This window comes from Ailuropoda melanoleuca, chromosome 5 (genome assembly GCF_002007445.2).
Source record: "Ailuropoda melanoleuca isolate Jingjing chromosome 5, ASM200744v2, whole genome shotgun sequence".
NCBI lineage: Eukaryota > Metazoa > Chordata > Mammalia > Carnivora > Ursidae > Ailuropoda > Ailuropoda melanoleuca.
The window spans coordinates 92,370,593-92,383,199 of NC_048222.1; the positions used below are offsets into that span (position 1 = coordinate 92,370,593).

General features: G+C 41.6%; 1 protein-coding gene across 1 annotated transcript; it reads left to right on the plus strand.

Moving 5' to 3' along the window:
- Positions 1–11,228: 11,228 nt before the first annotated feature.
- Positions 11,229–11,717, plus strand: LOC117802467 (putative tripartite motif-containing protein 61). Its single transcript, XM_034661729.1, has one exon. It carries the CDS (start codon positions 11,229–11,231, stop codon positions 11,715–11,717), a length of 489 nt encoding a protein of 162 aa, XP_034517620.1.
- The last annotated feature ends 890 nt before the right edge of the window (positions 11,718–12,607 follow it).

Consider the following 12,607-nt stretch of genomic DNA (forward strand, 5'->3'; position numbering starts at 1 on the left):
CGTTAAGCATAGCAATAGACAAAAGACTTTGACACAAGAACTCCAAACATTTTTGTCCCACGCTTCGTTCCCCCGGAAGCTGCTGAAAATACAATCCACCAGGACAAGGGACTGACCTCCGAAGGAAAAGCACCTGGGAAGCTGGGAAAGGGAAAGCACCTCAAGGAAGACACCAGAGGGACCCTCAGGATNCAAAGGCCCCTTCCAGCCCAGCAGAGAAGCCATTCCCCACCTGGAGCTCTGGCACTCCTGAGGGAAGTTGCACTTCCAGAGAATCTCAGAGACCTGGAGCTGAAGGCCGTGATAAGATGGAGATCACCTCTGGCCATTCTCTCATTGAAAAGGGTGGATGTGACAGAGAGGGAAAGGACTCAACCGTGGGCGTGGGCGGAGGCTTGAGGGTCTAGAGGTGGCTTAAAATGTCATTTCCTGACCTCTCTGAAGAAAAAGAAATCACAATGGAAAAGATCAAAAGTCTTATCTCAAAATTTAAACCTCCTACAACAAATTTACAAGAAAGGGAGGAATCCTATTTCCCACAAATATTTTCCAACTTTAAAGGGCACAAACAAATTAAGCCTTTCTCAAAAAAGGGGTGGGGTACCAACAACCTTGAGTCAACAACTCCTGAAAGAGAAAAAAAAACTGAAAAAATGTGAAATAGTTGCCAACTTCTCTAGTAAAGAAGGAAGTCCAAAATGAGGTGACATTTTGTTGATTTGCTGAATTAAGTTAGCCAAGTTTTATTTCTAATGAAAGTTCTGAAACTGGTGATGCCTTAGGATATAACCACTGATGAGGGATGTGAGCATACCCTGTTGGGAATTATATGGCAGTATGAATCAAAACTATTATATTTCTTCTTTTATTTTAGAATTCTCTCCTAAAGACATAATCTTTTTTTTTTTAAGTTTTTATTTATTTGAGGGAGAGAACGAGAGAGAAAGAGAGCACGAGCAGGGTGGGGAGAGGGAGAGAGAGAAGCAGACATCCCACTGAGTAGAAAGCCCAACTCAGGACTCGATCCCACGATCCCAGGGTCATGACCTGAGCTGAAGGCAGACACTTAACCAACTGAGCTGCCCAGGCGCCCCAAGACATAGTAATCTTTTATTTTTTTTAAATTTTATTTATTTAATTGACAGAGATAGAGACAGCCAGCGAGAGAGGGAACACAAGCAGGGGGAGTGGGAGAGGAAGAAGCAGGCTCACAGCAGAGGAGCCTGATGTGGGGCTTGATCCCATAACGCCCGGATCACGCCCTGAGCTGAGGGCAGACGCCTAACCGCTGTGCCACCTAGGTGCCCCAAGATAGTAATCTTTTTTAAATAAAAAGCTTTATCTTTCACCATATCATTACATACAATAGCAAAAAAAAGTGTAAATTATCAACTCAACATTTCTTGTATGTCCACTCCTGGAATGTTATACAAACTGTTAAAATGGTATTAAAAGAGATCCTAATTACGTGTGTTAAAAAAAACAAAACAAAACAAAAAAACCCCACAGGCACAAAATATCATCACTGAGGTTAAGGCCCCAAGTCAGTAAGTCAAGACTTAATACCTAACCTGACTGAAGTTACAACCCATGCCCCATCCCCACCCTCCAGCCCCCACAAATGTAGCTTTACCCAGTCATTATATGGGGATTTCTTGGCCAGCACTAGGAAATTTACTGATAGACCCCTTCCGTTCCCTTAGGAAGGTGACCTTGCCTAAAAGAATGGATTCTTTGCTAATAATTTCCTTTTCTCCATTTTCTCTTTACCTTTCAAACCCTCTCCTTTTCTGAAGCCCTTTGGAGCTCTCTTCTACTTGCTAGATGGGATGTTGCCCAATTCATCAATCAATTAATAAAGCCAATTAGATCTTTAAAATATACTCAGTCAAAATTTTATTTAACACATGGAATTGCTTATATTAATATGATAAGAGATAAAACATGACAGTTTAAATTTTTTCACAGCGTGTAGAAACAAATGGTTTTTTAAAAAAATGCTCTGGGGGCGTGTGGGTGGCACAGTCAGTTAAGCATCAGACTCTTGATTTGGGCTCAGGTCATGATCTCAGGGTCATGAGATCAAGCCCTACTTTGGGCTCTGCACTCAACGGGGAGTCTGCATGAGGATTCTCTCTCCCTCTCCCTCTGCCCCCCCATTCATGCTCTCTCTCTCTATTTCTAAAATCAATAAATCTTTTTTTAAAAATGCTATGACAAAAGGCTGGAAGCAGCTACATTAATACGTTGAGGGGTTCTTTGTAAGGGATGCAGTAACAAATGTATTTTTTTCCTCTCTTAATGTCAGGTTCTTTGCACATTTCTTTATTAACATGTATTTTTTTGGGCACCTGGGTCGCTCAGTCGTTAAGCGTCTGCCTTCAGCTCAGGGCGTGATCCCAGGGTTCTGGGATCAAGCCCCGCATCGGGCTCCCTGCTTCACTGGGAGCCTGCTTCTTTCTTTCCCACTCCCCCTGCTTGTATTCTCTCTCTCACTGGCTGTCTCTCTGTCTGTCAAATAAATAAATAAAATCTTTTAAAAAATTAAAAAAAAAACATGTATTTTTATAAAGAAAAGTTTAAAATGCTATATGTATTCAAAAGTATTTCATTAAAAAAGAAAAGAGCTGTATTAGTGTTTACCTCGGTGCCTGACACCCGTAAACTTACTCAGTGGTGAATATCATTCTCTAAACCATTTCCATTTCTGCGTCTTTTTGGCACAACCTCAGACTGGTGTTACGGAAAACACAGGTTTTCTAATCACCACTACAGGTTTAGGAAGTCCTTAAGATCACCCTTAGTTTTAATAATTTGCTAGACAGAATCACAAAACCCACCGTGAGTGTTACACTAACCAGTACGTTTATTACAGCAAGAGGACACAGATTAAAACCAGGAACAGAAGGTCAGTGTCGGGGAAAGACCAGGCAGGGAGCCTCGGTGAGCCTTTCCCAGTGGAATTGTGTGAACAGTGCTTATCTCTCCCAGCAATGAAGTTTAACAACCAGGGAGGTTCCCCTGAGCCTCAGGGTTTAGAGTTTTTACAGGGGTTGATCAGGTGGACACAGCTAATCGCCCTCCTGGCTCACCCTTGGTCTCTAGCCCCTCCAGAGGTCAAGATGATACTAGATGGCCCCAGGCTCGCACCATAAATGACACTGTTATCCTGGGCTATGTGGCTTGGCTCACAGCCCCCAGATACACAAAGGCACGACTTTCAGGCCGGACATTGCAAGGGTTTAGAGGTTACCTCCCAGGAGCCAGAGGCAAAGGACTTTCTTTGGGCAAGCTTAGTTCTTTACTGCACGTCCACCGGCCTAGGAACCCCTTTCTTTTCTCAGATCTCACCGCAACCACTGAGCTCTCCTATGAGAGTTGACCCAAGCCTGCTAATCTGTTCCCCACTTTCAAGCCAAAATACAAACCTGCTCGCATCACCACCCTTGCCCTTGTCATGTTACACTTCCCTTGGGAAGTCTTCTCTGACATCCCTGAATAGTTACTTCTCCATGTTTATACTTGGTGGTGCTGACACGTAACCTAGGTGACATTTCCCATTTCTTCCTACACTGTCACAATGTACTTCATAGAAGGTACTCACTAAATAGGTGTTGAATATCTATGTGGACTAAAGTGCTACATTCCTGGGATGTGTTTTTAAGGCATGTAATGTTGAGTTAACTTAATGTCTTTGACTCTCAGGCGGCTCCTCAGCAAGTGGCGGGTTATGGGGAGGACTAAACTGGATGCCAGGTAAGAAGGAGGCTCTTGCTAGCCATAGTCATCTCCCTACAGCCTCATCCCCACACTCCATGTGGAGAACAGTGAGAGCCATATTTCCCAAATTGTCTTCAGAAAAGAATGTTCTGGGAAGGTTTGTCAAAAAAAGGCCCCTCCCTGCAGATGGGAATAGAAGTTGGTACAAACACCTTGGGAACCTTTGTGGTACAACATGCTAAGTTAAATGAGGACATATACCCTGTGACTCAGTGATTCCACTCCTAGGTGTTTAGCCAATGAAAATGTGTACTAATGTCCACCAAAACACATGTACAAGGATTATTGTAGTGATTTTTTTTTGGTAGTGATTTTTTTTTTGCTAATAATTTTTTTTAGATTTATTTATTTTATTTTTATTTTAGAGAGGAGTGGGGAGGGGCAGAGGGACAGGGAGAGGCAATCCAAGCTGAGCGTGTTGCTTGACATGGGGCTCAATCCCAGGACCCTGAGATTATGACCTGAGCTGAAACCAAGAGTCCAGATGCTTAACCAACTGTGCCACCCAGGCACCCCTGTAGTAATATTATTATTTTTTTTTTTTAAGATTTTATTTATTGGGGCACCTGGGTGGCACAGCAGTTAAGCGTCTGTCTTCGGCTCAGGGCGTGATCCCGGCATTATGGGATCGAGTCCCACATCAGGCTCCTCCACTGTGAGCCTGCTTCTTCCTCTCCCATTCCCCCTGCTTGTGTTATCTCTCTCACTGGCTGTCTCTCTGTCAAATAAATAAATAAACAAAATCTTTTTTTAAAAAAAGATTTTATTTATTTATTTGGGAGAGGGAGAAACAGACTCCCCACTGAGCAGTGAGCCTGACTCAGGGCTCGATCCCAGGACCCTGAGATCATGACCCAGGCAGAAGGCAGAACACTTAACCGACTGTGCCACCCAGGCACCCCTGTAGTGACATTATTCTTAATTGACAAGCAGAGAAACAACCCAAATGTCTGTCCAGAAAATAGGCTACTATTCAGCAAGAAAAGTGAACTGCTAAACACAAAAGTCTAAGAATTTCCCACACAAAATGAGCTATAGAAGTGAGAACACAGTGCATAAATTTTCTTTGTATAAAGGTCAAAAATATGCAAAATTAATCTGTGGTGTGAGAAGTTAGAACAGTTGGTTTTCTTTGGGGGAGGAGTGTAGGGGTATTGATTGAGAATAGCCAGGAGGGGGGTTCTGGGGCCCAAAGATTCTATTTTTTAATAGGGAAAATGATTATAGGGACATGTTCTCTTTGTGATACATTATCAAACTGGGGTACCTGGGTGGCTCAGTCGATTAATCATCTGCCTTTGGCCGCCTTTGGCTCAAGTCATGATCCTGGCATCCTGGGATCCAGCCAGGATCCTTGGGCTCCCTGATCAGTGGGGAGTCTGTCTCTCCCCGTCCCTCTGCCCCTCCCACCACTCATGCTCTTGCTTCCTCTCTCTCTCAAATAAATAAATAAATAAAATCTTTAAAAAGTTATTGCATTTTAATATTATTTATTAAAAAGGAAAAATAAACATCACTTTTAAAAGAGGATAGTATCATTCATTTATTCCTTTTGTTGATGCAATACTGGAACATATTTTCAAACGCAGAATCACAGAAAAAAATGTCGTCAGTATCTAGATCCAAAGGTGTTTTGATACAGTTTAGAGAAAGGCACAGTTCCTCTGAGAACACAGAGAAGAGACAATATAACTGGGTAAAGGTTCAACAACTTTGTAAGTTTTGTTTTAGGGGTGCCTGGGTGGCTCCATCAGTTAAACGTCCCACTCCTGATTTCAGCTCAGGTCATGATCTCACAGTCATGATCTCAACAATCATGAGATTGAGCCCCGCATAGGGTTCTGCGCTTAGAGCAGAGTCCGCTTGAGATTCTCTCTCCCTTTCCCTCTGCCCCTCCCCCAACTCTCTTTCTCTAAAATAAATAAATAAATCTTTAAAAAAGAACAATTTTGTTTTAAAACTTGGCAATGCCAAGTAAAACCTAACATTTGTGCACTTAGCAACCATCAGAGTTTTAAGTAGAAAAGTGAGACAATTCGATGTGCTTTTTGAAAAAGATCATTCTTGTAGGGTATAGGACAGATGGTAAGAAGGCAGAGATGGAAGTGAGGAGACCAATAGGAAGTTAGTGCAGTATTTTAAGCAAGAAATTAGGTGGCTTGTATTGAAGACATAACAGTGGAAATGGCAAGTTTGTGTCCTGAATAATAATAGATGTGTCCTCTGGGCTTTTTGTTTCAGTGGTTTCTTAGGCCAATATATAAGTTGGTATCAACTACAGGAAGTCTACCATCCATCCCTGGTCTTTTTTGTTTAGAATTCTCTTGATGTTTCTTGGACAATTACTTTTCCACAGAGATTTTAGTATCAGTTCATCAGAGTTCTCGGAAACTATCGATTAGAAGCACATCAAATTTAAATATTCACTTGGGGGACTTCAGACCGTCTGGAGCCCAAGCTTGCCTTTTGTGGTGACTATGGCTGGGAGTGAACTCATTCCTTGTTACCCCCTTAGGTCAAGGGCCTTTGGGCACTTCGATGCAGCCACCATTCAACTTCAGTTCCCCTGTAGGATTGTCCTAACTGCCACTGCAGCTTCTAAAGATCAGACTGGTTTGGCGATGCCTGCGTGGCTCAGCTGGCGAAGCTTCTGCCTTTGGCTTAGGTCCTGATCCCAGGGTCTCTGGGATCGAGTCCCGAATGAGGCTCCCTGCTCAGTGGGGAGTCTGCTTCTCCCTCTGCCTGCCACTCTCCCTTTTTGTGCACTCTCTCTCTCTGACAAATAAATAAAATATTTAAATTAAAAAAAAAGAGTCTCTAAAAAACAAAATGATCAGGCTGGCTTGAAAACTAAGCAGCTGCCTCATGGGTCTCCTCATTTGATCAGTTCTCACCTCTGACAAGCTCATTCGACATACGCTTGGAGTTTCTCGATCTGTGCCACTTAAAATACATGTACATCCGTATCTCTACCTATACTTACATCTGTACCATTACCAACACCCGCACCTACATCAAACGTGTCTATATCCAGCTATCTTAGGATTTCTAGATGTAATGGACAATGTGCCTAAGTGACACATAACACCCCTATGGTATCCACATAGCCCCTGGAGGTGCCAAACAACCCACTGAGGAGTGTCGGTGTAGATAGTCAGGCTTTTACCCCTGGGTAACACAAACACTGTTGTTCTAGTGCTCTTTGATTTAATGTAATCCTCATGTCAACTCCTGTGAGATAAATGCTAGTTCACTTCCTACCTTATAGCTTAGAAAACTGAGGTAAAGAATAGGAGGTGAAGGTCCCAGAGTTATATTGCCAGGAGGTGGTAGAGACAGTCTGGTGCCAGAATCGGGATCCTAAACCTCTGAGCCACATCACCTATTGCGAAGTGCTTACCTTCAGAAAATGGGCTTTTGGTACCATAGCTTGATTTGTTTCAAGTCACTCTTTTCAGGTAACATTCCCCAACATCTCTCAATCCCCAGAGTCTTGTTGGTTTCACCTAAATTCACCCTTGGAATTATGCTTTCAGTCTATTCTGAGAATCACCTCTAAAATCAGTTTGTTGCAGCCGTTACGGAAAACAGTATGGACGTTCCTCAAAAAACTAAAACCAAAACTACTGTATGATTTAGCAGCCCCACTTCTGGGTATTTATTTTTAAAAATTTACATCAGGACCTCAAGGAGATGTTAGCATTCCTTTGTTCATTGCAGCATTATTCGTAATACCCAAGATGTGAAAATAACCATCGATGGATGGATGGGTAAGGAAAATGTGTGTATGTACACAGTTCTGCTGTCTGTGACAACAAGGTGAACCTTGAGGACATCAAGCTAAGTGAAATAAGCCAGTAGCACAAGGACAAGTACTACATGATCCCATATATAAGAAGTATCTAGAATAGACAAACTCATAAAAGCAGAGAGTAGAAGGGTGGTTGCTGGGGCTGAGGAGGGAGAAACGTGGAGTTGCTCCCCAATGGGTATAAAGCTTCAGCTATGCAAAATGAGTAAGTTCTAGAGATCTGCTGTACGTTAAGCCCATCTTACCAAAACAATATTGTGCACTCAACGATTTGTTAAGAAGGTAGATCTCATGTTAAGTGTTCTTAGTACATGAAAGTAAAACAGTCATTTCTTCTGATCTCAAATTTTATGACTTCTGGCTTTTTACAAAATTCAACTTACTCTTAGCATACAGTCCAGCAAAGCATGCTCTTTGGTGTTTTACCCAAAGTAGTTGAAAACTGATGTCCACACCAAAGCCTATACACGTGTGTTTACAGCAGCTTTATTCACAATTGCTAATACTTGGAAGTAACCAAGATGTCCTTCAGTAGATACATGGGTAAATAAACTGTGATACATCTGGAAAATGGAATATTATTCAGTGCTAAAAAGAAATGAGCTATCGAGCTATGAAAGGACATGGAGGAAGCGTAAATGCATATTACTAAGTGAATGTGGTAAATCTGAGAAGGCTACATACTGTATGATTCCAAGTATGGGACATTCTGGAAAAGGGTATCAATAGGCCATATATTATATATATAGTATACCAATACTGTATATAAGTAAGACCAGTGGGGCACCTAGGTGGCTCAGTCCGTTCAGCATCTGACTCTTGATTTCAGCTCAGGTCATGATCTCAGGGTTGTGAGATGGAGCCCTACACAGGGTCCCATGCTCAGTGAGGAGTCTGCTCAAGATTCTTTCCCTCTCCCTCTGCTCTCTCTCTGAAATAAAAAAATCAATCTTTTTAAAAATCTAAAATAAAAAAATAAAGTAAGTAAAAACCAGGAACCAATATAAAATAAATTTCAATTAATTTCTATGTGGTATACAGTTGACCCTTGAATAGCATGGGTTTGAACTCGTGGGTCCACTTATAAATTGATTTTTTTCTTTTTTTGAATTGAAGTATAGTTGACACTTTAGTTTCAGGTGTGCAGCATAGCGATTCAACAAGTCTGTATGTTATCTGTGCTCACATATGTGAATTTTTTTTCAATAAATACAGTAAGGCACTCTAAATGTATTTTCTCTTCCTTATGATTTTCTTAACATTTTCCCTAGCTTAAGTTTATTTTAAGAATATGGTATATAATACATATAACCTACAAAATCTGCATTAATCTACTGTTTATGTTATCAATAAGGCTTCTGGTCAACAGTAGTCTATTTGTAGTTAAGGTTTAGGGGAGGTAAAAGTTATATGTGGATTTTCAACTGCTCAGGGGTCAGTGCCCCTATCCATATGTTTTTCAAGAGTCAACTGTATACAGATAAAAAGTACATATCAGTAAATTAAGCAGACACACACAAAGCAGAATTTAATATTTTACAAGAATACATCCATACTTAAAGAAAAATGAAATGCATCAAGTGGGTGCTTAGTGGGGGTATGGAGAACAGGAGTGAGGATAGAGAAAGAGGAGAGAAATTTAAAAACAAAACAAGAGGGGCACCTGGGTGGCTTAGTCAGTTAAGCGCCTGCCTTCGGCTCAGGTCATGATCCCCGAGACCCGGGATCAAGCCCCACATTGCATCGGTCTCCCTGCCTGGTAGGGAGTGTGCTCCTCCCTCTGCCCCTCACCCTGCTCTCTCTCTCTCTCAAATAAATAAACAACAAAAAACAGAAAAACAAAAACCACCCAAAGAGAGCGGCCTTGTGTGAAATGATAATGAGTCTGAACTAAAGAGTAAAATTAAATAAGCTGCCTCCGGGTTCCCAATCAAGTTACCGTTGTAGGTGCACTATGTGTGATTCTTTCATTGTAAACACTGCTGTGCTAGATCATGTGCCATAATTTGAATAGTCTGTTGGGGTTTTTGGGGTTTTTTTTAAAGATTTTCTTTTTAAATCTCTACACCCAACCTGGGACTCAAACTCATAACCCTGAGATCAAGAGTCACATGCTCCACTGCTGGAGCCAGCCAGGCACCTCTAAATAGTCTGTTATTAATAGCAACTTATGCAACCTCTCTGTAGTATTTCTGTAAATCTTAGAATTACTGAGTCAAACGTCCTGAGAGTTTCTACTGAGAAATACTGACAATTGCTGTATTAAGTGTCATGTTGCATGTACCCACAGTAAACTTCTAACTGCATGTACATTTTACCTCCATTTTTTAAAAGTGTAATAGAAGAAAATCTGAACCCATAGCATTTCTACTGATAGTGTATGACTTTTGTCACAATTCCCGACAATTGGATTTTTAGGATCTTTTTAATTTTTGTTAATTGCATGGGAGAAACGTGCATTTGAATTAGCTGTTTTCCCTGATTGCCACTAAGTGTCAGTATCTGTCCACTCATTAATTTGTATTTCTTAAGAAATTGTCTGGAGAACCCTCCTTTTGTCTTTAACTTCTCTCCCTAGTTATCATCCCTTCTCAGCGCCATTTAAGACACCTTTGTGCTGATGGCTTAAAATTTTTCTGCAGCTTGTCCTGTTTCTGGACCATTGGTCTTCCGTATGCAACATCTAATGGAAGTATCCACTTGGATTTCTAATGCATCTCCAAATGCACAAGTCCAAAACAGAAATCCCATCACACGCTACAACATGGATGAAGCTCGAGGATGTCATGCTAAAGCAAAGGAAGTCAGTTACAGAAGAACAAATATTTTATGATTCCACTCATATGAAATATACAGGCAAAATTATAGATTCATAGAAACAGAAAGTAGAAAGGTGGTTACAAGGACTAATGGGAGAACGGATGGGGAATTCGTGTTTAATGGATGTAGAGTCTCAATGTTGCAAAATGAAAAAATACTAGAGACCTGTTGCACAACCATGTGAATATATTTAATCCTACTGAACTGTACATTTTAAAATGTTTACAATGGTAAATTTAACGTTATGTGTTTTTTACCATAATAAAAATAAATTTAAAAAATTTAAAAATTTAAATATAGCCTGAAGTAGTTCCTTAAATACAAAAGTTATGTATTGTTTGAAAAAAATCTAACAGAATTACAATATTAGGTAAATCTTTGTCACTGATATACATGCCTATCATTTATATATATATACAGTTTTTTCCCTTGCTATTTTATGTTGAAGAAATCAGGTCCATCGTCCTGTCGAGTATCCCACAATCTGAAATTCTCTCCATGGTCATTAATTTCCATCACATCTTGAAGCTGTATCTCTCTCTTGACAAAGAGGATTAAGAGCCAAGATGAATTTGAGTAAAGGTGATCCAGAGCTAGGGGATCAGTGGTTGTCTTCTCCTGGCAGCTTCTTCTAGAACTGAAGGAAGGGAAGCAGAAACAGGCTTGTGGGGTTCTGGTTTCCTGGGACCCTAGAAGACTTCAGGCTTTCTTCAGGAAAGTGAACACTGAGGAGACATCAGTTTCTCATCTTTCCTACTTCCATTGGATCACACTTGCCCCGAGGGGAGTTTCCTCAGACAGAAACCCTCCCCACACAATGCCCTTTACAGCCTCCCTGGCCGAGCTCCAGGTAGAGGCCAGCTGCCCCACCTGCCTGGGTTATCTGAGAGACCCAGTGACCACTGACTGTGGGCACAACTTCTGTGGCTCCTGCAACCGCCAGTGCTGGGAGGACCTACAGGACACCCTCCCCTGTCCCGTCTGCCTCCACCACTGTCCCGACAGGAACTTGAAGAGGAACATCCGGTTAGGTCACGTGACTGGTATCGTCAAGCGGCTTCCCACCAGGAGGAGCAAGAGAAGGCTGCAGGCAGAGAAAGCCCTGTGTGAGCAGCACAGTCAGGCTCTGGCCCTGTTCTGTGAGAAGGACCTAGAGCTGCTCTGTCCCCAGTGTAAGGTCTCCTCCGGTCTCCTCCTCCTCCAGGGACCACCCCTGATGCCCACCAAGCAAGCTGCGCTGGCCACGGGAAGAAGCTCCAAAGATACATTGAGCCCCTGCAGAAGCAGGTCAAAGATGCTGAAATGAGGTGTGAAATCTAAGTTTCAAAATTTCTTGAAGTGAGGAGGAAGATGAAAAATTGGAGGGAAGAGTAGCTCTCAGAATTTAAAGACCTTAAGGGTTTTCTGAGAAAGGAGCAAGCGGCAATTCATGCCAGGCTGCTTATGGAAGAGAAGGAGGTTGAAGAAAAACTAACCGAAAACAGCAGCCAAATTTCAAACTATATGTCCAAACTGAACAACTTGTTAAGTAAAATAACAGAGAAGTGTTTGCAGACAGACCTAGATTTACTGACAGGTACTGAAAGTATCCACAACACATATGAACACCTACAACCACCAGCAGCCTCTTCATATGAATTAAAGAAGGAGGTATGCAGTCTCCCCCCACGGTATTTTGGCCTGCAGAAAATGTTAAGCTCATTTCAGATAGATTTGACCCTAGATCCCAAAATTGTCCATCCACACCTTATTATCTCAAAAAATAGAAAAAGTGTAATACTTAGAACAATGAAACCAAACTATCTTGATAATCCCCAGGTCTTTCCTTTTTACCCAGCCGTCCTGAGTTGTGAGGGATTTGAGGCTGGCAGGCATTTTTGGCAGGTAGAAGTAACAGGCACAGGGGAATGGTCCTTAGGTGTGTGTAAGGAATCTTTCCCCAGAAATGCTCTTCTGTCCCTGTCCCCAAACAATGGCTGCTGGCAAATTCAGCAGTCAGCTAATACACGTGATCATGGGCTTACAGTACAAGCCATGCGGATTGGCATCTTTCTGGACTGTGAGTTGGAAGAGGTTTCATTTTATAATTTGAATAGCAGGTCATATTTGTATATGTTCACTAATATCCTTACAGGGAAACTTATGCTGTATTTCTCTATTGGAACTTCTTCATTTAAAAACAAATTTATTTATTTG

Coding starts and splice junctions, on each gene's coding strand:
- LOC117802467 (XM_034661729.1), top strand. CDS start 11,229: ATGCCCTTTACAGCCTCCCTGGCCGAGCTCCAGGTAGAGGCCAGCTGC.